Source organism: Zea mays, chromosome 2 (genome assembly GCF_902167145.1).
Source record: "Zea mays cultivar B73 chromosome 2, Zm-B73-REFERENCE-NAM-5.0, whole genome shotgun sequence".
NCBI classification, from domain to species: domain Eukaryota; kingdom Viridiplantae; phylum Streptophyta; class Magnoliopsida; order Poales; family Poaceae; genus Zea; species Zea mays.
The window spans coordinates 211,269,204-211,293,993 of NC_050097.1; the positions used below are offsets into that span (position 1 = coordinate 211,269,204).

A 24,790-nucleotide genomic window follows, 5' to 3' on the forward strand; every position below is an offset into this window, starting at 1 on the left:
CATCGAGCTCCCGTGCACATGTGAGCACTTTTAATCTGGACCATCCCTTCCTCATCCAACGTCCAGCGACATTTTTACAGATACACCCTCCCACGTAGGTCCTGTAGTCTCTGGTTTGCCCGTGGACCGGACCGGACTGAACCGGGCACCCTGCGCTCTGCTCCCAAATCGATCGTCGTCCTCCCCGCCAGTCCTGTCTGCCGCGTGCTCAAGTCCCCTGCCAGCGCTGTCCATGTGGCTGTTCGAGCTCGCCATGGCCACCCAGGCCGCCAGAGGCGCCACGACCACGGGCGGAGGCGGAGGTCCCACGACCACGCGGAGGCGGAGGCGGACGCGGGACTGCCCACCGGCGTCACAGCTAGCGTCAGGAAGAGCCAGCGACAGCGAGAGTTGGTGCGGTCGTCATCAGTCACAGGCGTCGTCCGTTTCTGCCGCCCACGCTCGATCCCATGTGCAGAGGAATTGTTAAGTTCATTTTTTTCTGAAATTTTAGCTATGGAAAACGAAATTGTTAACTTCAATTTTTTCCTGAAATTTCTAAAATTTCAGGTGGAGGATTCAAGATTTGTCCCCTTAAGTGTCGCAGGTTCAGCACCTTATGCAGATTGAAAACATGTCTGATGTAAAAACATGGGAACAATTGACTCCAAAACTGATGAGGACTATCAGGTTCCTGAAGCTGATATAGAGGTGCAAATGTCCTGAAGCTGACATAGGCTAGTGATTTGTAAAATGACTTGTGATGGAATCTTGTAATTGATTGCTCATAGAGTTTGTAACTGATTGTAAATAGATTGTTTCATACTGGAAACAATATGTATCACTGCTCATATAGACCATGTGAAATAAAGATTGTTTCATGACTGGAAACAATGTCACCATGCTGAACTACTAACCAGAAAAGTGCCCAAAAAACAGTACAGTCCAGAAGATACTAACTGAAAACAAAATACTACAAATCAACATCTATGGAGCTGCTGGCTCATGGTTGGCATTCTTTCGCTTTCGTGACTTTGGTAGTTCTTTAGATTTCTTAATTCTTTTACTCCTTCCTTTGGATCGTACATCAGTTGGTGGATGAATATGTACTTGTTCTGGAATTTGACAACCAATGAAACCTTCGTACTCTTGCTGTCTACTCTGCATCGTGCTAGGTACAATCTGACCAAGAGTTCCTTCCATGTTCATCACGCTTGAGACTAAGAAATCCATGCCTTCTTTTGAACTCTTTGCTTGTTGAATCATGTCTTCAATTTTGTTTCGCACAGCTGCTATCTTTCTCCTTGTTTCAACTTCATTAGCATCTAATGGCTTCTCGTCCAACAAGTTTCCTTCTTCATCGTACACGATCTCTCTAAAGTAACAACAAAAACATATGGGTAAAAGATGTACACAATGTATGAACAAAAGAAAGAGTCATTCAATTTACCTCTTGCATCTTTTTTCGAATCTCTTTAAAAAGTAAGCCAAAGGTAGTTCATTAAGCTTTTCACCTCTCAACGTTAAGATGATATGCCGACATGGAATCCCCGTTGACTCGAATAACAAACAGGAGCAATTCCCAAATGTATCAGATATGGACCAACGAACCACCCTCTCCTTTATGGAACCGTCATTAATTACCACCATCTTCATACCCTCAAAATGTAAGATGTTTACAATAGAACAGTGGTCTCTAGCAGCTTTAACTTCTGTTTGGAACTTTTTGAACACATTACGTGTGTACAATATGCTGCCTTGTCTCTCCATGGGCCATGGTGTACTCAAAAGAGGATTGGTATGCAGACTCATGTGATCTTCCTTTAACTCCTCATGTCGCTGGCATTCTAATGCTGTATCGAATCTAAGCCATAACTCGACAAAAGATAACTTGCGGTGGATAAAGCGATTGAAAAATGAATTGGCACTTTCAGACCTTGAGGTGGTTCTGAGTAGTCCTGCAAGAGGTGTATCCATGAAGTATGCTGGAATCCATGACTCACGAATTGCATATCTATTAGCCATCCACTCATTCCTCTCTAGGCCATACTTAATAATGAAAGCATTCCACCGCGTCTCAAATTCATCTCCAGTTTCTGAACCCCACACACAATCATTCAAAAGCTTCCAAAAATCCTCTTCCAAAGTGGTTTGTGCTATATGTGGAATCAAATGACACAATATCACCAAAAAGTGAATAATTTTTTCTGCTTGTAGCGTCAGCCCAGAATATGTAGAGCAACTTTCCCTCCTCGTCGACAACAAAATCATAAAAAAATGCAGAGTTAGCCTCCTTCTTTCTCTCTAGTTGTGCAACAAATAACTGTGCATCTGCATTTTTTATTTTCTCTCTAAGTCCCCGATAGTAATTCTGAAGATCTCGCTTTGTGCAACCAATATTATTAAATCCACCATCACTAACTTGTAGGATTCTGAATGCCTGTGAGGTACCTATGCTTGCTTTGTGGCATGTAAACAATGTATTCTTAGCTCTTTGGCTCACAACACGGTTTGATCGAAGAAAAGGAATCTTATTAGGCGAGCAAAGTGGATGATTATGCTCCTCAACCATTGAAGTGATATGGTACTTCTTATCCGGGCCCAACTTGACATACATGTTTGCATCACAACCACATCTTGTTAGTGCGTGGTTCTTTTGGTTTTTAGGGGGATCATCGACCTCTTTCACCTTCTTAAAACCAGCCCTTGAACACATATATCTCTTGTTAATAACCTCACCAAGAGCTTTATTTTGAGAACCAACACGCACTGAAAACCCTCCATCATGTGCATATGATTTGTAGAACTCCTCTGCGTCATTACAAGAATGAAAGGACATTCCAATAACAGGCTTCCTTCTGTCCACACAGATGGGTATGAATGACGCACACTGCAATGTGAGACGGAAAAAAATTACTATTGTCACAAAAACATATGTTTTGCATGCCAACGAATCAACAAGAATTAAGACGATAAGTTACCATTGTAGGGACGTATGGCCTTTTTTTGGGTGTACAAAAACCTTGAGAGGACGATTCACCCAATGTAATACGCGATTGTTCCAACCAAGATTCGAAGGAGAGGCGACGCACGGCCTGACTGTGCATCACATCGATGCCTTGCACCTGTCTCTCATCACCCCCGTCCTCGGTGGCTGGTGCGGCGATCCCTTCTCCATCCACAGCGCCGAGAGAGGTCTCAATGGTGAGGTCTGCCATCACGCACACAAACAGTGGGAAGACCTAGAGGCGGCGGGCTGCCATGGTGAGGTCTGCCGTCTGCCATCAGCCCATCACGCAGGACGAATAGGAAGACCATCAGTTGTGCGATCAGCGTAGGGCGCCTAGTTCGGTCCGGTCCGGTCCACTGGGCCATCGGGGGCAAATCACAATGAACCAGAGAGTGCAGGAGCTACGGCGGGAGGGGGTTTATGTAAAATTGCTGCTGGACGTTGGATGAGGAAGGGATGATCCAGATTAAAAGTGCTCACATGTGCACGGGAGCGCCATGAGCACGGGACACGATCCCTATATAGAAAGAGACGACGCGGCCGGGGAAGGACGGACTGACGACGACGATGGAAGCGTAGGCCGGAATAATGGCCAAGTCGTGCTGAAAAATCTGCGCCCAGATCTCTCTGCCGGATCACCGGATCAGGGGATCGATCCATGTGCCTCCGGAGGGCGGACGCGGAACCGACGGGATCGAGCGAGCGAGCATCGTCGTGCACTCGTGCGGAGACGTGCAGTGTAGCAACGTGAGACCCTCCAGCATCCAGCATTTTATCCATACTTATATCCATATAGCAGTGCTCGTGCGTTGCAATAAAAATATATAATATCAGTATATTACGATAACTTATATACAAAATATGTGTTATATTGCTATAATAAAATGTTTCATAATCAATTTATGATCTTAGTCATACATAAATTTTGTTATTTTAATCTAGTTGTTTCACCACTACATTGCAACCATCAATATCATGCAGACCTTGATATATGCCACGATTTGTATGATCTCATTATTGAAGAGCATGTTCCACACATGCCGGAAGAAATTCTCTCGTACATCGTTAGTCATCAGACACGCACCACCATACGCTCTTGTTTAAACAAAAAGGTAAGTGTGTGTGTGTTTGCGGAGAGAATTAAAGGTAGACCGGCATAAAAGGTACCCTGACAATGGCGAGGATGACGAACTGGTCACCTCCGGCACCAAGATGACGCCACAATCCTCGATATGGTAGTCGTCGAACGCGCGCGACATGACGAGTACCGATGACTCTTGGTTGAGCTGCCAAACGAAGTGCACCCCGGACTCATCAGCGAGGTAGTACCCCTGGCCGTTGCACCATCGGATGCGCTACTCCACTACATACATCATGTTCGAGGACACTCACACAACATCAGCAACGTCCATCGTCCCAACGCACAAGAATTCATGTCTAGTCAGTAGCGACTTACGTGGCAGGTTGGGCTTCAGGTGGACGATGAGCTGGACGGCGTGATGGCGTCGTTGTCGGTTGCGGTGTCCAGAACAACCCGAGGGTCGTCGACGTTGGCGACAACCATAAGGCCCCCCTACTTAACGATGGACAGTGTGGTGCAGCTGCTCTGGACCGCGTCCAAGCGGCGGCTTCGCGGGAGCTTGTCGTACACAACGGCACATGCGACCACGTAGGACTGCTTCTAGAGGTCGAACTGACAGTCACCAAGCTTCTTCTCGTCATCGATGAGCGACGCCAACGCGAGTGTCTCCTGCTCATAGTGTTTGTTTAGAGTTTCAAGAAACATGGATTCATGCTTGGCGTTGGTTTATGAAAATGACTCATAAGTCTGATCCATGGAAAAAAATATTACAAAGAAAAAATGTCACACATGTAAAAAGGAATTTAAGTATAATACATTATTCAAACAAAATAAATGGCATGCAAAGCTCTTCTTTAAATAATATACCTCCATCAAAAAATATAATTCAAGAATCTCGGTGATACCTATCTACTACTACGCATTGTGCAAGAGTAGCAAGTGAGCTTAGTGAGAGATGTAGTAGATGTATTTCCTGTCATAGATATAGACATAAATACACATGTGGTGTAGCGGTAGCTACTCTTGACCTTTGCTTGAGAGGTCACGGGTTCAAATCCCCTTGAGGACATGTGTGTTTTTTAATTTTAGCTAGACGTGGGCTATACGTGGGAATGAGAATGAGCTTTGCGGGGAGGGGGAATGAGAAAAACAGAGCAAAGAATGAGAGAACATAGAATGATGGCGAACATGAGAATGAACGGAATGGCAGACTCCTCTTGCAGCCTTAATAAGTAGTAGATATTCAAATTACATTTTACAAACAATATAATTTATAATGCAAAACAGTACAAAAGATGTTTTTTATGATATGAATGAACTAATGTACATTGCAGATCACTAAAAACATTATCTTACATCGTTTTATATTGTAAATTGCACTGTTTATAGAGTGTAGTTTGAATATGAGTATGTGTTGTTGAGTGCGAAAACGACCGCGCGGACGGTCCGCGCGTGCGCAGAGTCAGTTAGGTTTCCGAGTTTCTCGCGGGATTTGTTAGCTAAACCACGAGATTAGATCGGGAAACAACTCGTAGCGGATCCAGACCTCTCCTTTATATAGATAAAGGACTACAGCCGATTGACCCCAAACAATCGATCAAATCAAGCCACCCGGTGACGGACCTCCGCTTCGCTCGCCAACTTCGTCGCCTTCTTCAGAATTTGGATCACAAACTCAACAAACTCCACCTTGAGACAAATTCCTTGTAGCATCATAATAGCAAACTCCACCTTAAACAAATGCATCATCATCCTGCCGACGCCAACAGCCACTAAGGGCTAATTTATAATACCAACTAAGTTTGAGCATAACTTAAACTTAGCAACAGAAACATGCTTTGTCATCATAGCAGGATTATTATGAGTACTGATCTTGCATAACTTCACCAACCCTTTTTTCAATGATATCACGAACGAAGTGATAACGAATATCAATATGTTTGGATTTCTCAGTAATCATCTGATCTTTGGTGAGATGAATAGCACTCTGACTATCACAATAGATGGTAATGCAAGACTTAGGTAGTGTTTGGTTGAAGAGCCAAGTAGAACGGAGCCGTTCTGTCACAGTTTTGTTGTTGTTTGGTTAAAAAACTAGAACGGAATGACTCCAATTAGGGAATATTCTCCTCAGATCCGGAACCATTCCGCTCAAAAAAAATCAATCGGACGGAGCCGCTCCGTTCCCATCCCGCTCTCACAGTCACGCTCCGTTCCGTTCACTCTGCAACCAAACAAAAAACAAAGTCGCTCCGTTCCAGATTACCAAACACAGAACAGAACGACTCCGTTCCTAGAATCAGGGATGGAACGACTCCGTTCTACTTGGTTCCTCAACTAAACACTACCTTATTTCTACATAGCTTTGAATATATATCTTTCAACCATAAGACTTCCTTAGTAACTTCTGCAATTGTCATATACTCAGCTTCTATGATAAACAAAGCAACAGTATCCTGTAAACGAGCTTCCAAACCTTTGAATCGTCAGCCAAGACATTGACTTGTGCGTCAGCATATATACGGAATGCAAACGGGTGGCCTTGGGCAAGTTTGTCCTATAACTCTGTTGTCTCATTGTCTGAAGCAAATCACCGGTTTATCGGTTCGTACATTTTATCTTCATTCCAAAGGAAGACCATAAACTGAATCATAAATTCTCGATATCGATCGACGCACTCATATATTTTATTTTTGAACTTGGCAAGACGCAAGATAACTGTTCAACTGAATTTTAATGTCTATTTTCTTTTGAACTTGTCAAGGTACCTAGGATAGGACTAGTTTATTCGAATCACCAGTGTCCGTCAAGTAAAGGAAAAGCTAGAATGGAAAAATCCAAAATAGGTTCGTCATGGCAAAGTAGACACGGTTGATCTAAGACAAAAAGATAATTCAGAAAAGCACCCCTCAGGAACTAAAGATGTCAATAATAGTCCGTGGATCTCCAGCTAACGCCTTCTGGATGAGAGTCAAATTTCAGGTCGCCCCTTGTGTCGGCGTCAAGTTCAGTGCTAGCCCTATAATAACGGTAGCCTCTAGAAAGTTAGCGGCGCGTGGCAAGCCCGGCGCGGCGGGGCGAGGAGCGGCGGCTTGGACTCAGAGATGAAGGTAAAATGACGGGGATGAAGGTAGATAAAGGTAGACCCGAGGATGAAGGTAAAAAATATAACTTCTTAGAGCAAAGTCGTAAAAAGTTAGCCGCCACAGCTAACTTTCTAGAACTTGTACAAGTACTCTAGAAAGTTACTTAACTTCCTATAGACGATCGTAGGAAGTTAGCAGGGGCGGCTAACTTCCTATATGTGGCCGTAGGAAGTTAGCAGGGCGGCTAACTTTCTAGAGGAGGCCGTATGAAGTTAGCAGCTTGTTTGACCGCACTCGTTGATCAACAGCTTAAAGCTAACTTCCTACAGCTTTTATAACAAACCATAAGAAGTTATGTTTATTTCCTAGAGCTACCAGTAGCTTCCCGGAAGTTGGTAATTTTCCTACGGTTTATCATAAATGGTGTAGAAAGTTAAGAAATCGTATGAAGTTTATATTTTTGGTGTAGAGAGAGTGACAAAACTTATGTGTCACTCGTTTCAGATCGGCACTTCTCACATGAGTAACACAAGTGAGATTTACCGGTCTGGAATTATCCATTATTTGGACAGCCTCAGAGTGATCGATATAGCATGATGTTTATGACGAGCTCTATGGTTCGATCAAAATTTCAGTGCTATTACCTATGTTGTTCTTCACTGCACAATATTTAGGCGTGCATGTGGAGAACAAAGGGGTTACGCCACCAAAATTTCGTTTGAACCCTGTAGCTTCAACATTAATATAATGCTATATTGGTCACTCTTGGATGGGTTTAGAACATATCCTTACCTATAGACTATGTAAAAGTGTAACAATCTTTGAGAACTTAGCAGATTGTAGTAAATCTTAGTGAACTTAGTCAAACAACTTGACATATCTTAGATGTAATAATGAAGCCACTCTAAGGGCTTGTTCGTTTCAACACTAATCCATGTGGATTGAATGATATTGAGTTGATAAAAATCTATAGTAAGTCAAAATTCATTTCAATTCACTACAGTATATTATAATCTATGTGGAATTGGAATAAAAGAACAAGACCAAAAGTGGATGAAGTGAATCTTGCTTGCAAATTTGTTATTTTAAGGCCACGGAAACATGTCATATACGATGCCCCAGCAATGTTGGCATCGTGCACTCGGCCCAACCCAAACAAACATTGCAGTCCCGGGAAGCTCAGGCGCGCGTGGCCGCTTTCAACTAGGCCCAAGGCGCACAACGCGGCCCCCGTGAGCGGACGCCAGCCACCCAGCTCCGTCCGTCCGATCGGGGCCCCTTGACCGCTTAAACTCATCTAAGATACGGTTTGTTACACTTTTGTTCCTTCCGTAATCGCCTTCAATTTCCTACTACTAGAGAGAGACGGCCTCCCTTCCTCTCGCTTCGCTTACACTTCTCCCCTCCCCCCAACCCAAACCCAACACAATTCCCCCGTGTTGCCTACACGCACTGGCCACGACCAAACCCTAGGCGCCGCCGCCTCCGGGGCCCTCAGGTACGCCTCTCGCTTACCCGCCGCCGGGATTTCGCCGCTGCGCCGCCGTCCGTGGCTTTGAACGACTGACAGCTTCGCACTAGGGTTCGTTGCGATTTCGTTGTTAGGAGTGATTTATGTTTTACTTTTCTGTTTGTGTGCGTGATTGGATCAGGGCTGTCATACGGGGAAGGAGGAGGATATCGGTGAGGAGAGAAGGGGATTTATGTCCCAGCGAGGTGACAGGGGCGAGGGGCACGCCAGGAGACCCGGCCGGTCCAGCAGCTTCGGCGGCCACCGCGGAGGCGGAGTCGGCGGCGCGGGCAAGGGCGGCGCGGGATCCTCAGGCCAGCCTCCTCTTTCTACCAACCGCAGGTAAATTACTGACCTCGTTGATTCTGATCGTCCTCTGCTTCTGCGCCGCACGATTGGTTTGATCTCGCCAGGGATGATAGGGTTTTGATGAGACTTTTGGATCTCGATTGCAGCTTTAGGAAGCCCGGCAATGGCCACGGCGGGCAGCAGAGGGTGGTGAACCAGCCCGACACAACCGGTTTCCAACCTGCCCCCGCGCCTGCCCCCCACCAAACTCCTGCGCGACCGCCACCTGCACCTCAGAATGCGGCTGTGCATGTTCCCATATCCGCACCATGGCCGCAACCTCAAGGTGAGTGAGTGAGGTGTCCTGTTCTTCTGCTATCTTGTATTGCCTCTGGAATGGTGCAAATACGAACCGATGTGTTCCTTTGATTGCATGTGTTTTTCTTTGACTCACCAGGTCCACAAGTGTCATCTTCATCAGCTGCCAGCGACAGGCCGGCTAATCCGCCATTACCTAAAGCTACTCATGCTGCTCCAAGGGCTCCACCAAAAAGCTCTAACCCACCCCTTCCTCAGGGAGGATCGAAAGGTTTGCCACAATTTTCTTCGATGTTATATACACTATTACATGTTTTTGCATGTGCATGATGACCATCTATGGTGGCATTGCCCACCTTTTTTGCTCTGGCTAACGAAACCCTATTTTAGGTAGGGTGTATACTGCATGGTTAACCACCTTATTTTTCTTGTTGATTTCTTTTCAGGGGAACCACCAAAGGGGTTTAACTTTCAGTTTGGTAGTATAAATATGAATGGGCTGCCGGTATGCTTTTGTTATCCCTTTTTATGTCCAGTTTGGGACATGAAGCTCTATCGTAGCAATTACCTTTTGCTTTTTGCTTACATGACATCTAGTAAACATAAAATTTTGTACAGCAATTTCCTGCCAGGACAAGCTCAGCTCCTCCAAACTTGGATGAACAAAAACGTAATCAGGTATCTTGTCTTCTCTTGTTTATCTAATATTCCGATGTATGATATTCTTATTTGTTGGTTCAGTGCTTGTTTATTTGACTGCTAGAACTTGAAAAAATATTGAATGTTACATGACTAATTTGCCTTGCGGAGCACACAGCCAGTTATTTTTGCATGTGTTGTTGGTATTGATTTGATACATGTCCTGAATATGCCAGTGTTCTAAAAGATTCTATTTTATGTATACCTTATCCAGGTGCTTGTGGAGGAACTTAAGGTTACACCTACCCCTGTGCAACCAACTCCAAAACAGCAGCTGTTGCAGCAGCATCCGCATCCGCTGCAGAAGCAACAGCATCAGCTGCCGCAGCTGTCGCATCAGCCACAGCAGCCACAGCAGCAGTCAACAAGAAAGGAAACTGTTGGTTCCAGCCAACCTAACTCCATCAATCCCCATACTACATCACAACTGAAAAGAGATGTGCACCCATCTCCGTCGGTCCCCAATGTTACATCTGTTAGACCTACCGTTCAACAAATGCCTGGTGTTCAGATGCCGATCCCCTTCCACCACCAGCCGGCACAAGTTTCCTTGCAGTTTGGTGGCCATGGTGCACAGCTGCAGCCACAAGTTGTGCCCAGCTCATTTCAAATGTCAATGGGATTGACAGGCAGTAGTACACCGCAAGTCCCACAGCAGCTGTATGCCCCGACTCTGCAGCATCATCAATTGCAACAGCAAGCAATGATGCATCCTGGCCAGGGTATGGGTTATGTTCCTTCAGTTGCTCACCAATTCCCACAGTTGGGCAGCATTCCTATGAACATTGCATCGCAATATCCTCAGCAACAGCCAAACAAACCTGCTGCTGCACGTAAGGCTATTGTAAAAATTACTCATCCAGACACACATGAAGAGTTGAAGCTTGATAAGAGGATGGACTCTTCTGGGCAGAGAGCTGCACCGAGTATTGCACAACAATCTCAGCCTGGTGTTAATTATGCTCCTCATTTGGGCTTCTTTCATCAGCCACCGAATTCCTACAACCAGTCAGGAATGTATTACTCTACTACAGCTAGTGTGAACCAGGTTGCTACTGGATCATCGGGTCCTAGATATAATTATCCTGTCACTCAGTCTGCGCAAGCGATGACATATATCAGTCCATCTGCAGCGCCTCCGGTATCTGGTCAGTCACAATATACAGTTAAGCCGCACCCTATGGGGTTGCTGTCTGAAAAATCAGGTACTCATGTCACAATAAGTGCTCCACCAGCAAAATCTGATCCACCTAAGTTACATGCTGCTGGGGATGCTGCGTCAAGTCTGAAAAAGGATAATGAAGTTGTTTCTGGGATCACTGTTTTAAATAAACCAACCCTTGAGAGGGAGAGTAACGATCCTTTAGTCACAGTGAAGCATTCCACTGTGATAAGCCCGTCCTTGCCAATTCATGGTGAAAAACCACAAACTTTGGTGACATCGTCGCCTGTTGCTAATTCAGTCTCACCTGTGACTGGAGCTGATGGGAAAAGCAAAGAACCCATTCAAAGGTCTGGATCATTTAAAGATAGTAAGAAAAATGTCACTAAAAAGGATGTCAGGAATTCATATGAACCACCAAATGTACGTTGTTGTTGGCATCTTTCTGCCATGCTATGTTTGCATTTTTCCTAGTTTAGTATTTCCTTTTGTTCATATATTTGTATGTTGTATTTTTGCAGCCAACTTCATTTGTTGAGGATAAGGTTCAAACTGTAAAGGTTGGAGATGGCGATCTCCAGGAAACTAAAAAGCTGAACAATGAGTTGGATTTGACCAACTCATCTTCAGCTCCAACGGTTCCACTGGCAGTTAGTACAGAGAATGCCGACAGCACAGCAGTAACCAGTGAGATCTTTAAATCTTTTGAATTGACCAGGGGTGCCTCTCAATTTTTTTCTAACTTATTTACTTTGGCAGCTGCTGATGTTCCTGGGACAGATACAAGCTCAAGAAGACCATCTTCTGAGGGTACTGGTGAGCCTGGAGTGGAAAGCTTCACTGTTTCCGCTGTTGAATGTGACGAAAGCAAGAGGACTCACAAAGTTGTGAAAGATCCTAGCAAGGATAATATTTCTTCTGATGCTACCAAACATGAATTGCCTAAGGAATGTGCAGTGGACTCTACTGAACAAGCATCAGCAGTGACTTCTAACACTGATGATTCATATGCAGCACCTCTAGTAACTAATCAGGAGCAGTTGCTGAAAGGGTCTGCTTCTGAGAAACAAGCTGTGATGAATAACTCATCCATGAATTCCGATACTTCAGCACATTTTTTTGATGGCAATGATGTGGGCGTGACAACTTCTGGAACTTCAGAGCCTACTGCTCAAACTTCCAATGATGAAGGTGACTCAGATATTAGTCCAGAAACAGACCTAGCTGTTTATAATGTCCCTCTAGGTTCATCTGAGCTACAACTGAAATCTGAGAGTAGGGCAAATGATCAACAGCCTGCTGCACCAACAGTATCAGTTCGACCGGTATCCAGGGAAAAGCCTAGTACAAAGTCCACAGCTGGGAAGAAGAAGAAGAAAAAGGAAATGCTTGCTAAGGCTGATGCTGCTGGGTCTTCAGATCTTTATAATGCATACAAAGGACCAGAAGAGAAGTCTGAAGTTGTTGGTACCGTGGAGGGTGCTGATAATTCTTCAACAGTTGATACAACTCATGTACTGTCTGACGAATTAGAAAAGGATCCTAGTACATCTGCAGATGATTGTAAGAAAAAAGTTGAGCTTGATGATTGGGAAGATGCTGCAGACATGTCTACTCCAAAGCAGCCATCAGATTCTGGGAACCAGGCTAGCATCACCCAAGTGTTGGATTCAGACGTAACTGAAGCAAACAGCAGGAAGAAATACTCACGGGATTTTCTGTTAACTTTGCAACATCACTATACCGGTCTTCCTTTTGGATTTCAGATGAATGAAGCTGTCAATGCTATAATGAATAATTTGGCAGGAAAGTCTTATGTTGCTGACCGGGAACCTCACCCTAGTCCTGGAAGGGGTTTGGACCGCCCAACTTCTCGTGACCGCCGTGGTGCTGCCATGGCTGACGACAGGTGGACTAGGGCGGGTGTTCCTCTCAGTCCTGGTCGTGATGTTCACATGGACCTGCCAAATGGACCATCAGTTATCAACTACCGTGGCGGCCCAGGAGGTAATCATGGTGTTTTAAGGAATCCACGCAGTCAATCATCAAATCAGTATGGCGGTGGGCTTCTTGCAGGACCCATGCAGTCCGTTGGACCGCAGGTACCTCGCAGCGGCTCTGATGCTGATAGATGGCAGCAAAAGGGTCTCATGCCTTCTCCTGGCACACCTGTACAAGCAATGCACAAAGCAGAGAGGAAGTATGTTATTGGGAAAGTTTCTGATGAGGAAGAGGCGAAACAGAGGCAGTTGAAAGCTATTCTTAACAAGCTGACTCCACAGAACTTCGAAAAACTTTTTGAACAAGTTAAGGAAGTCAACATTGACAGTGTAGCAACACTTACTGGGGTCATTTCACAGATATTTGACAAAGCTTTGATGGAACCAACTTTCTGTGAAATGTATGCTAATTTTTGCTTCCATCTGGCTGGTGCCTTGCCTGACTTCAGTGAAGACAATGAAAAAATCACATTCAAAAGATTACTTTTGAATAAATGCCAAGAGGAGTTTGAGAGGGGTGAAAGAGAAGAAGCTGAAGCTGATAAAACAGAAGAGGAAGGCGAGATTAAACAGACCAAAGAAGAAAGGGAGGAAAAGAGGATCCGTGCTCGAAGGCGCATGCTGGGAAACATTAGGTTAATTGGAGAGTTGTACAAAAAGAGGATGTTGACGGAAAGGATTATGCATGAATGCATTAAAAAATTGTTTGGAAATCATGATGATCCTGATGAGGAGAACATTGAAGCATTATGCAAATTGATGAGTACAATTGGTGATATGATTGATCATGTAAAGGCAAAGGAGCACATGGATGCCTATTTTAGTATGATGCAGATAATGTCAACAAATCAGAAGTTGTCTTCTCGTGTAAGGTTTATGTTGAGAGATTCAATCGACCTCAGGAGAAATAAATGGCAGCAAAGGCGTAAAGTCGAAGGTCCCAAGAAGATTGAGGAGGTTCACAGAGATGCAGCACAAGAAAGACATGCCCAGTCGAGTAGGTTGGGACGTGGTCCAGCTGTTAGTTCTGTTCCAAGAAGAGCACATCCTATGGATTATGGCCCTCGTGGACCATCTGCATCAGCATCCTCAAGTTCCCAACAAGGGAGCATTCGAGGAATGCCTCCACATTCGCGTGGTTCACAAGACATCCGACATGACGAAAGGCACCAGTTTGACAATAGAACTGTTCTTCCGCAGCGGGTAGTCAAAGATGAAGCCATCACTCTTGGGCCACAAGGTGGCCTTGCTAGGGGTATGTCTATAAGAGGGCAGCCACCAGTATCAAATACTGAAATTCCTTCTGTTATTGACCACCGGAGGATAGTATCTAGTTCTAATGGCTATAACTCTGCGGCTGATTGGACATCATCATCTGGAAGAGAAGATTCTAATTCAAGACTTCCAGATCGAACCTCTGGCCGAATTCCTGCTTCTAGTCAATCTGCTGTAACTTCGCAGAGGCCTGCCAGCCAGGAAGGCCGTTCAAGAAGTAAATCATATTCTGAGGATGAGTTGAGAGAAAAATCTGTTTTGACCATTCGAGAATATTACAGGTAATACTTCTAAATATTTTACAGTTTATAAGCATTTTACATTTTGATAGGTAGGCCAACATTTTACTGCGCAGGTTAAAACATGTCTTTGTTTGAAGCATTTTTTTCTTACACAAATACTAGAGTTAATTTACTCATGTTCCTAAGATTAGATGGCATATTGTATTTGCGTATGGAGGGTACACATTTAGAAACAGCTGAGGAAGTGTTACACTGTTACTGCTCTCAGAGAGTTTCACTCCCAAGATATCTGCAAACGTGTACTATGTTTATGAAATTTGTTTTTATTTGACGTCTGCTAGTACAAAGTTGAACTACATGACGATAAATAAAAAAACGGAGGTAGTATATTCTATTGTTCTATTTTTTTCTTCTAATTCTCCTGCTGCACCCTGCACTGTCCAATTTTGTTTCTAACATTATATGTTTCTGTTTGGGCAGTGCAAAAGATGAAAAGGAGGTTGTTTTGTGTATTGAGGAGCTGAATGCTCCAAATTTCTATCCATTTCTTGTGTCACTTTGGGTAAATGATTCCTTTGAGAGAAAAGACATGGAAAGAGAGTTGTTGGCTAAACTTCTCGTCAGCCTTTGCAGTGGTCGACATAATTTGTTGAGCAAGCAACAACTCAGTGATGGGTATGTGCTTTCTCATATTTTCTAGTATATCACCATTCTGTCCACATTGCATTATTACTGACTAAATTATTACTTTTTTAGCCTTTCAAATGTTCTTGCCTCATTAGAAGATAATCTAAGTGATGCTCCAAGAGCCACCGAGTACCTTGGACGACTTCTTGCAAGGTTTGTGGAGGAAAGCATATTGCTCTTGCAAGAGGTAGGTAAATTGATTCAAGAAAGTGGAGAAGAACCAGGGTACCTAATACAAGGCGGTATTGCGGCTGACATCCTAGGTGCAGTCCTGGATTCCATAAAATCAGACAAAGGGAATTCATTCTTGGATGAGATCAAGACAACTTCAAGTTTAAAGTTGGTTGATTTCAGACCACAACATCTTAAGCGATCAAAGTTGGACGCCTTCATGTAGGCACATAAGTTATTGTTACCTGGTAAGTCTGTTCTAGTCCAGGTGTAAATATTGTTCTTGGGTAGTTATTTGTTCTGAAGACATACACTTGATTTAAATACTCTGAACTATTCTGATGACAGATTACCAATGGGTGCGGTCACCAAGCAGTTTAGTTTCTTCGCACCTAAATACCCAACGGCCTTTTTGATGTACTGTAAAACCTCTCTGCTCCTACTTGCTGTCCCTGACCGTACACTATTTATAAGATGGAAGGCGATCGGCCACCTATGTAGCACGGACGGATACACCAATTAGGTGCGGACGTGCGGTATCCTGTATCGGATACCTAACAGATAGGGATACCCCATGATACGTGCGAATACATCGAGTATCTGAGTAAAAATAAATATTTACAAATTCGATATTTAGAGTAAATACGTATAGTCTTGCGCAATACTCCCCAGCCCATCAAATGATAGTCTTTTCGTCCTTTTTGCCAACAATATTTTCGTGCTCGATGGTGAAAGGAATGAGTGTTTGTGCTATTGTTTATAAAACTTTTCACCGACTGGTTTGAACTGAACGTTCATGGTTGACACGGTAGATAATGCAATTGGTTAAAGTAGGAGTTATTGGGATTGTTATTGTGATTGTATCCAGGATCGGCAACAAACCTTTCTGTTCGTTGGATCCTTGGTGCAGCTTCCAAACGATGCTTTTGCTGAGAATCTTCATGCACGGGCTTTTACTGATCGGTGAAGTTTCGCACGGTGGTAAAGAGCTCTTCTAGATCAGTTTTAGATAGACGATTTACTGATCGGTGAAGTTTCGCACGGTGGTAAAGAGCTCTTCTAGATCAGTTTTAGATAGACGAGAATATATCACACACGAAAGTTTAATGTACATGGTACACATATTAAATCAGCATTATTTATTTTAAATCTAATTGTATCTAGTTGTTTGATATATTTTGCTAAGGACACCCTCCGACGTGGTTGGATGTAGCGGTGGAAGGTGTTATTTATAAATTACAATAATCAAATGGAGACGTTAGATCTAATATAGATTTTGATGATTTAATATGTGCATCATGTGCATTAGATATGTCCTCTAGATAGACTATTTCGAGTAGCTTAGTCAGTCTCATATCTATATTTAAATTTCACTTAGTACTATTTTAAGTGTAGAATAGTGAAAATAGTGTTATCAGGTTGGAGTAATTGTGTCGTACTTCTACCCTCATTCACCAGGTTGCAGGAACCTACACGAGAGCCCGACGCGCATCCTCTCGCTGGGAGGGTTGCCACCTTTGTCGAACAGCTGTACCGAATTGTAAAATTGAAAAGACTATAACTCTACACTGGACAAAATGGTTCACTTTCACACCGTATTGCTGGTGCAGACTTCACACAGGCAGAAATGATATGCCACCTTTTTATCTCCTCGTGTTTCGCATTCATAATAACTAGATATGTGCTCGTACGTTGCCACGAGAGTTAAAATTTTTAAGACATTAATAACCACACACAGATAGTTAAATTTCTAACCTGTCTTATGTTACACAAGGTGTAGCACATATTCATGCACAAATCATATATTGTTTTATCACCACTCGTACCTTCAGCCTTCGGCTCCATCTAGTTGAATAAATTTGGCCGTAGTCGTGGTCGTGTTCTACGACCGCGCCGAGGCGGGGAACGCGCACAGGCAGAGGAGCAGCAGCGGCGTGCTCAGCCTCAGTGCATGCACAGGCGGCCGCCGCATCGTGTCTGTCGGGGACCATAATTAGGGGTACCCCCAAGACTCCTAAACTCGGCTGGTAATCACCATCAGCACAAGCTGCAAAAGCCTGATGAGCGCAATTCAGGTCAAGGCTCCGTCCACTCAAGGGACACAATCTCGCCTCGCCCGAGCCCAGCCTCGGGCAGGAACAGTAGACCCAGGCGGATTCACGCCTCGCCCGAGAGCCTCCTCAAGCAACGGGCGCACCTTCAACTCGCCCGAGGCCCAGCTCGGGCAGGCTTCGCAGTGAAGCAACCTTGGCCAGATCGCCTTGCCAACCGATCGTATCGCAGGAGCATTCAATGCAAGGATCGCCTGACACCTTATCCTGACGCGCGTTCCTCAGTCGGCAGGGCCGATGTGACCGCAGTCACTTCGCCCCTCCACTGACTGACCTGACAGGAAAACAACGCCGCCTGCCCTGCTCCGACTGCTGTGCCACCCGCCAGGGTGAGGCTGACAGCAGCCGAGTCCAGCCTCAGGCGCCATAGGAAGCTTCGCCTCGCCCGACCCCGGGGCTCGGCCCCCGCCTCGACCTCGGAAGACGGTCTCCGCCTCGCCCGACCCCAGGGCTCAGACTCAACCTCGACCTCGGAAGACGGTCTCCGCCTAGCCCGACCCCAGGGCTCGGACTCAACCTCGACCTCGGAGGAGTTACCGCCTCACCCGACCTTGGGCTCGGACCGACCACGTTACAGGGGGTACATCATTATCCTACCCCTAGCTAGCTCAGGCTACGGGGAACAAGACCGGCGTCCCATCTGGCTCGCCCCGGTAAACAAGTAATGATGGCACCCCGCGTGCTCCCATGACGACGGCGATTCTCAGCCCCCTACGAAAGCAAGGAGACATCAGCAAGGACTCGACAACCCCGACAGCTGTGCTTCTACAGGGCTCAAGCGCTCCTCCGACGGCCACGACATCACATGCACAGGGCACTAACACCTCTCCGACAGCCACGTCGGCATGTACATAGGGCTCTGGCTCCTCTCTGTCGGACACGTTAGCACATTGCTACACCCCCCATTATACACCTGGACCCTCTCCTTACATCTATAAAAGGAAGGTCCAGGGCCCTCGTACAAAAAGGTGGCCGCGCGGGAGGACGGGCTGATGGGCAGTCTCTCTCTCTCTTCCTCGCGGACGCTTGTAACCCCCTACTGCAAGCGCATCCACCCTGGGCGCAGGACAACATGAAGCCGCGGTTTTTCCCCTCTTTGTGCTCCGTCTCGCGCCGACCCATCTGGGCTGGGGCACGCAGCGACAATTTACTCGTCGGTCCAGGGACCCCCGGGGTCGAAACGCCGACAGTTGGCGCGCCAGGTAGGGGCCTGCTGCGTGTTGACGAACAACTTCCCGTCAAGCTCCAAATGGGTAGTCTCCAGCAACCTCTCCAGCCCGGGACGCTGCTCCGTTTTGGGAGTCTCGAGTTCATGTCCCTCGACGGCAGCTACGACATGGTACTCCTACCTCCGCCGCGCGACAACGACAACGACGGCCGTCAGCCCGCCCGACGGCGGCGGAATCGACGGCGTCTTCCCCCATGGCGAAAGAGCAGCATCCGGGCCTGTCCTGTCACCTTCCCCGACACAGGAGGAGGAGGCGGGGCAACCATGGCCAAGCAGGAGGCGGCACCTCGTTGGCTGTCGAGTGAGTCGACGACGCCGGCGCCCCAGCGGGGGACAGGTCGGGCGTTGACCTCGCGTCTAAGACGAAGACGAGCGTCGTTTCCCCGCAACACGCCAACCCCAAGCGGACGGATGACGCCAACACACTCGTGAAGGACTTGCTGGGCGTTAGCCTCATACCTGAGATAACGGTGCAGTCCGCCCCCGACGCGACTTTGTCACCATCCGTCGATCAAGAGGTACCGTCCGTTTTCCACCCTGTGCCTTTTAGATTCAGCTTCGGCCCACCAAGCGACCCCGCTTCAGTGGACGCTTTCATAAAGGCATATCCTAACCTTCCGAGGTACCATATGTGGTCAACCTGGGACCGACTGACGGCCGTCTCGACCTACGGGCCCCCGGGTTCCGAGGAAGATGACGAGCCCGACTCTGGTTGGGATTTATCCGGGCTCGGTAACCCAGTGCCATGCGAGACTTCATGACCGCATGTGACTACTGCCTCTCCGATTGCTCCGATGGTGGCCACAACCTCGACGACGAGGACTGTGGCCCAAGTCGCGAATGTTTCCACGTCGATCTAGGGGGTCTCGACGAAGGCAACCACCTTGGTATGCCGGAGGACGGCGATCCCCCTAGGCCTGCGCCTCGCGTTGACATCCTTCGGGAGCTAGCTGTGGTCCCAGTCCCTGCGGGGGGTCAGGACACACAGCTCGAGCAAATCCGTGAGATGCAGGCCAAGCTCGACGAGGAGGCAGGACAACTTGTGCAGCTCCAGCAGAACATCGGGCAGGAGTGGACAGGCCGAGCACTGGCCGGAGAAGCGCGTCATCTGGCCTAGGACGTCCAGCACCGCGTCGCTGACGATGCCAGGGCAAGGTTGCCCCCGGCTTCCAGTGGGGTCGGCCAGAACCTGGCTGCAGCTAGGGCTGGCCAAAAAACCCGTAACCCGAAACCCGAACCCGGAATACCCGAACCCGAACCCGAAATACCCGAAACCCGAATTTTGTTCAGGAATTTCGGGTAGCAACTTGCAAAACCCGAATTTAGTTCGGGTAATTCGGGTATCACAATCGGGTACCCGAAATACCCGAATTACCCGAACTTTCATGTGTCATGTACTTATGTCATGCTTAATTATTAATTTGTACATTTATAATTATGTGTATGTGTGCATAACTTGTGATTGTAGATTGCTTGTGTTTTATATGTCCATGTATATCATTATTCAAACTATATTTTTATACTAATTTAATAGGGTGTATGTGTTTTTATGAAGCCGACACAATAGTTCGGGTAGTTCGGGAATACCCGAACCCGAAATTTCGGATACCCGAAATTTCGGGTATTGCAAAACCCGTTGTAATTTTGGGTATCGATTCTCAAAACCCGAAATTTTAAAAACCCGAATTACCCGACCCGAAATTTTCGGGTAACCCGAACGCCCACCCCTAGCTGCAGCAGCAATACTACTCCGAGCGATGCCGGAGCCATCCACCACCGAGGGGCGGCGTATCCAGGGAGAGCTCAAGAATCTCCTGGAGGATGCTGCGGTCCGACGGGCCGAAAGCTCTGCCTCCCGAAGGCAAGGGTACCCCACGGAGCATCGCGCCGCGACTTCCCGATTCATGCGGGAAGCCTCGGTCCACACCGGGCGCACGCGGGACGCAACGCCTGCAGCCCTGGGTCGCCTCGGCAACGAGCACCACCGCCGCGACCGTCGAGCCCACCTCGACGAGAAGGTGCGCCGAGGCTACCACCCCAGGCGTGGGGGACACTACAACAGCGGGGAGGATCGGAGTCCCTCGCCCGAACCACCTGGTCCGCAAGCTTTCAGCCAGGCCATACGACGGGCGCCGTTCCCGACCCGGTTCCGAGCCCCGACTACCATCACCAAGTACTCGGGGGAAACAAGGCCGGAACTGTGGCTCGCGGACTACCGGCTGGCCTGCCAGCTGGGTGGAACGGACGATGACAACCTCATCATCCGCAACCTCCCCCTGTTCCTTTCCGACGCTGCCCGAGCCTGGCTGGAGCATCTGCCTCCTGCGCAGATTTCCAACTGGGACGACCTGGTCAAAGCCTTCGTCGGAAACTTCCAGGGCACATACTGAGAGCACCTAGAGGGGGGGGGGTGAATAGGTGATCCTGTAAAAACTTAATGCCATAACCTTGATTAAGTGTTAGAGCAATAAAGCCAAGTGGCTAGAAAGGAGTTCTTGCAAAACACAATAGCCACAAAGATATCAACACAGAGAGGCACAATGGTTTATCTCGTGGTTCGGCCAAGTTCAACACTTGCCTACTCCACGTTGTGGCGTCCCAACGGACGAGGGTTGCAATCAACCCCTCTCAAGTGATCCAAGGATCCACTTGAATACCACGGTATTTCTTTTCCTTTCACTATATCCCGTTTGCGAGAAATCTCCACAACTTGGAGTCTCTCGCCCTTACAAAAGATGATCACAAATGAACACGGAAGTAAGGATGGGATGAGCAACACACACAAGTCCACAACAATACGCACACACACACGGCCAAGACTTGAGCTCAAATGAATATCTCAAAGTTCTCACTAGAACGGAGCTCAAATCACTAATAATGTCAAACGAGTGCGCAAAGACGAAGTGTGAATGATCAAGAATGCTCAAAGTATGCTTGGTTTCCTCCTCCATGCGCCTAGGGGTCCCTTTTATAGCCCCAAGGCAGCTAGGAGCCGTTGAGAGCATTCCAGGAAGGCAATTCTTGCCTTCTGTCGACTGGTGCACCAGACAGTCCGGAGCACCACCGGACACTGTCCGGTGCAGATTTCTTTCCTATTCTGGCGCAGCCGACCGTTGAAGATTTGGAGCCGTTGGCGCACCGGACACTGTCCGGTGCACACCGGACAGTCCGGTGCCCCCTTCAGACCGTTGGCCTGGCCACGCGTCACGCGCGAATTGCGCGGCCGACCGTTGGCTCACCGGACAGTCCGGTGAATTTTAGCCGTACGCCGCCGACGAATTCCCGAGAACGGCCTTTTCACCAGAGCCAGCCGGGCACACCGGACACTGTCCGGTGCACCACCGGACAGTCCGGTGCACCCAAACTGAGCAGAGTCTTGGCTGCTCGAGCCAAGTCTTTTCCAATTGTCTTTTCTCTGATTCTAGCACTTAGACAAATATGTTAGTACTCAAAAACCAATGTACTAAGTCTAGAATCATACCTTTGTATTGATTTGCGCTTTGTCCACCCTTTGGCATATACTCATTCCCTTAATGTGTGTTGGGCACTTAATAACCAAAATCTTATAGAAATGGCCCAAGGGCACATTTCCCTTTCACATACGTGCGCCCTGGCAACTCCTGGGATCTCCGAAGCTGCCGCCAGCAGCGGGGAGAATCCCTGCGGGACTACATACGGTGATTTTCGAAGCAGCGCGCCGAGCTGCCCAACATCACCGACTCAGATGTCATCGGCGCGTTCCTCGCCGGCACCACTTGCCGCGACCTGGTGAGCAAGCTGGGTCGCAAGACTCCCACCAGCGCGATCGAGCTGATGGACATCGCCACCAAGTTCGCCTCTGGTCAGGAGGCGGTCGAGGCCATCTTCCGGAAGGACAAGCAACCTCAGGGACGCCAGCAGGAAGACGTCCCCGAGGCATCCACTCAGCGCGGCACGAAGAAGAAGGGCAAGAAGAAGTCGCAAGCGAAACACGACGCCGCCGACGCAGATCTTGTCGCCGCCGCCGAGCACAGGAACCCTCGGAAGCCTCCCGGAGGGGCCAACCTGTTCGACAAGATGCTCAAGGAGTCGTGCCCCTATCATCAGGGTCCCGTCAAGCACACCCTTGAGGAGTGCGTCATGCTTCGGCGCTACTTCCATAAGGCCGGGCCCCCGGCGGAAGGTGGCAAAGGTCATGACAACGACAAGAAGGAGGGCCACAAGGCAGAGGAGTTCCCCGAGGTCCATGACTGCTTCATGATCTACGGTGGGCAAGTAGCGAACGCCTCGGCTCGGCTCCGCAAGCAGGAGCGCCGGGAGGTCTGCTCGGTGAAGGTGGCGGCGCCAGTCTACCTAGACTGGTCCGACAAGACCATCACCTTCGACCAAGGCGACCACCCTGACCGCGTGCCGAGCCCGGGCAAGTACCCGCTCGTTGTCGATCCCGTCATCGGCAACGTCAGGCTTACCAAGGTCCTTATGGACGGAGGCAGCAGCCTCAACATCATCTACGCCGAGACCCTCGGGCTCTTGCAGATCGATCTGTCCACAATTCGGGCCAGTGCGACGCCCTTTCACGGGATCATCCTCGGGAAGCGCGTCCAACCCCTTGGGCAACTCGATCTGCCCGTCCGCTTCGGGACTCCCTCCAACTTCCGAAAGGAAACCCTCACGTTCGAGGTGGTCGGGTTTCGAGGAACCTACCACGCAGTGCTGGGGAGACCATGCTACGCCAAGTTCATGGCCGTCCCCAACTACACCTACCTCAAGCTCAAGATGCCGAGCCCCAACGGGGTCATCACCGTCAGATCCACGTACCGACACGCGTACGGATGCGATGTGGAGTGTTGGGGACTTGTTCTCAAATGCTATGAGTTAAGAACAAGGCAACACAGAAAATATTAATCGATAAAGTCCTTCGTCCTTCGAAGCATTATTTCCCTTAGGATATAATGATTTTCGGACGAAGGCTATGAAGGACGTACCTTCATAGACATAGCGTACGATGACAGAGAACGAATCATAAAGAATACCAAGGATTACATAGATAATTATATCATTATCAATTTAACATTATTATAAAGAAACAGAAATAATATCAAATTATAAATGTACCTTCAGCTTGGAAGGGAATGAAAGTACAGGTGTGACGCACGAGCAGATGTCAAATCAGCGTGAACAGTACGGGGGTACTGTTCACCTATTTATAGACACGGGACACAGCCCATACAAAATTACATTCATGCCCTTTACAATTGATAATAATTCTATAATAAACTGTCGAGGTCTGAATAGCCTTTTCATCTTTAAGTCGGTTTCATTTTCTGCTGCCACGCCGAAGCTTTCCTGCTCACATCTTCGGCGCTGTATCAACCTTCGTATTATTCTGGTCCTCTCCTTGAGAGCACCTAGAGGGGGGGGTGAATAGGTGATCCTGTAAAACTTAAACTTATAGCCACAAAACTTGTTAAGTGTTAGCACAATAATTGCCAAGTGGCTATAAAGGAGTCTCAACAACACAATACCACAAGAGATCAATCACAGAGATGACACAGTGGATTATCCCGTGGTTCGGCCAAGACCAACGCTTGCCTACTCCACGTTGTGGCGTCCCAACGGACGAGGGTTGCAATCAACCCCTCTCAAGCGGTCTAAAGACCCACTTGAATACCACGGTGTTTTGCTTGCTTTTTCTCAATCCCGTTTGCGAGGAATCTCCACAACTTGGAGCCTCTCGCCCTTACAATTGAAGTTCACAAAGAAACACAGAGCAAGGGGGGAATGAGCAACGCACACAAGACTTCAAAAGATCAGAGCAACAACACGCACACAAGTAGCAACAAGAGCTCGCAACACAACTCAAAAAGTTCACAACTCCACAAGAGCTCTATATGCTATCACAATGAAACGAATGCGCGAGATCGATGTCTTGGTGCTTAGGAATGTTGTAGGAATGCTTGGTGT

The 24,790-nt window shown here is 47.5% G+C and overlaps 2 protein-coding genes across 4 annotated transcripts; one reads left to right on the forward strand and one right to left on the reverse strand.

The window, feature by feature from the left end:
* Positions 1-6: 6 nt before the first annotated feature.
* LOC103647745 (protein FAR1-RELATED SEQUENCE 5) lies at positions 7-3,501 on the reverse strand. The gene is made up of 3 exons (XM_008672259.2): positions 2,961-3,501; positions 2,388-2,869; positions 7-698 (listed from the first exon to the last, which is right to left on the reverse strand). Exons 1-3 carry the CDS (start codon positions 3,195-3,197, stop codon positions 518-520), a joined length of 900 nt encoding a protein of 299 aa, XP_008670481.1. The 5' UTR covers positions 3,198-3,501; the 3' UTR covers positions 7-517.
* A 4,941-nt stretch (positions 3,502-8,442) lies between these two features.
* LOC103647746 (eukaryotic translation initiation factor 4G) lies at positions 8,443-16,216 on the forward strand. Of its 3 annotated transcripts, none has more exons than XM_008672260.3 (12): positions 8,443-8,654; positions 8,809-9,008; positions 9,122-9,300; positions 9,412-9,543; positions 9,719-9,777; positions 9,891-9,950; positions 10,186-11,556; positions 11,655-11,820; positions 11,893-14,689; positions 15,131-15,325; positions 15,407-15,756; positions 15,857-16,216. In XM_008672260.3, the coding sequence occupies exons 2-11, from the start codon at positions 8,860-8,862 to the stop codon at positions 15,732-15,734; spliced, it is 5,436 nt and encodes a 1,811-aa protein (XP_008670482.1). In that variant the 5' UTR covers positions 8,443-8,654; positions 8,809-8,859; the 3' UTR covers positions 15,735-15,756; positions 15,857-16,216. The 3 variants fall into 3 exon arrangements, with proteins under 3 accessions (XP_008670482.1, XP_020404167.1, XP_035821361.1); XM_020548578.3 differs by having other exon boundaries at positions 8,480-8,654; positions 11,914-14,689; XM_035965468.1 differs by having other exon boundaries at positions 8,480-8,654; positions 11,914-14,689; positions 15,407-16,138.
* The last annotated feature ends 8,574 nt before the right edge of the window (positions 16,217-24,790 follow it).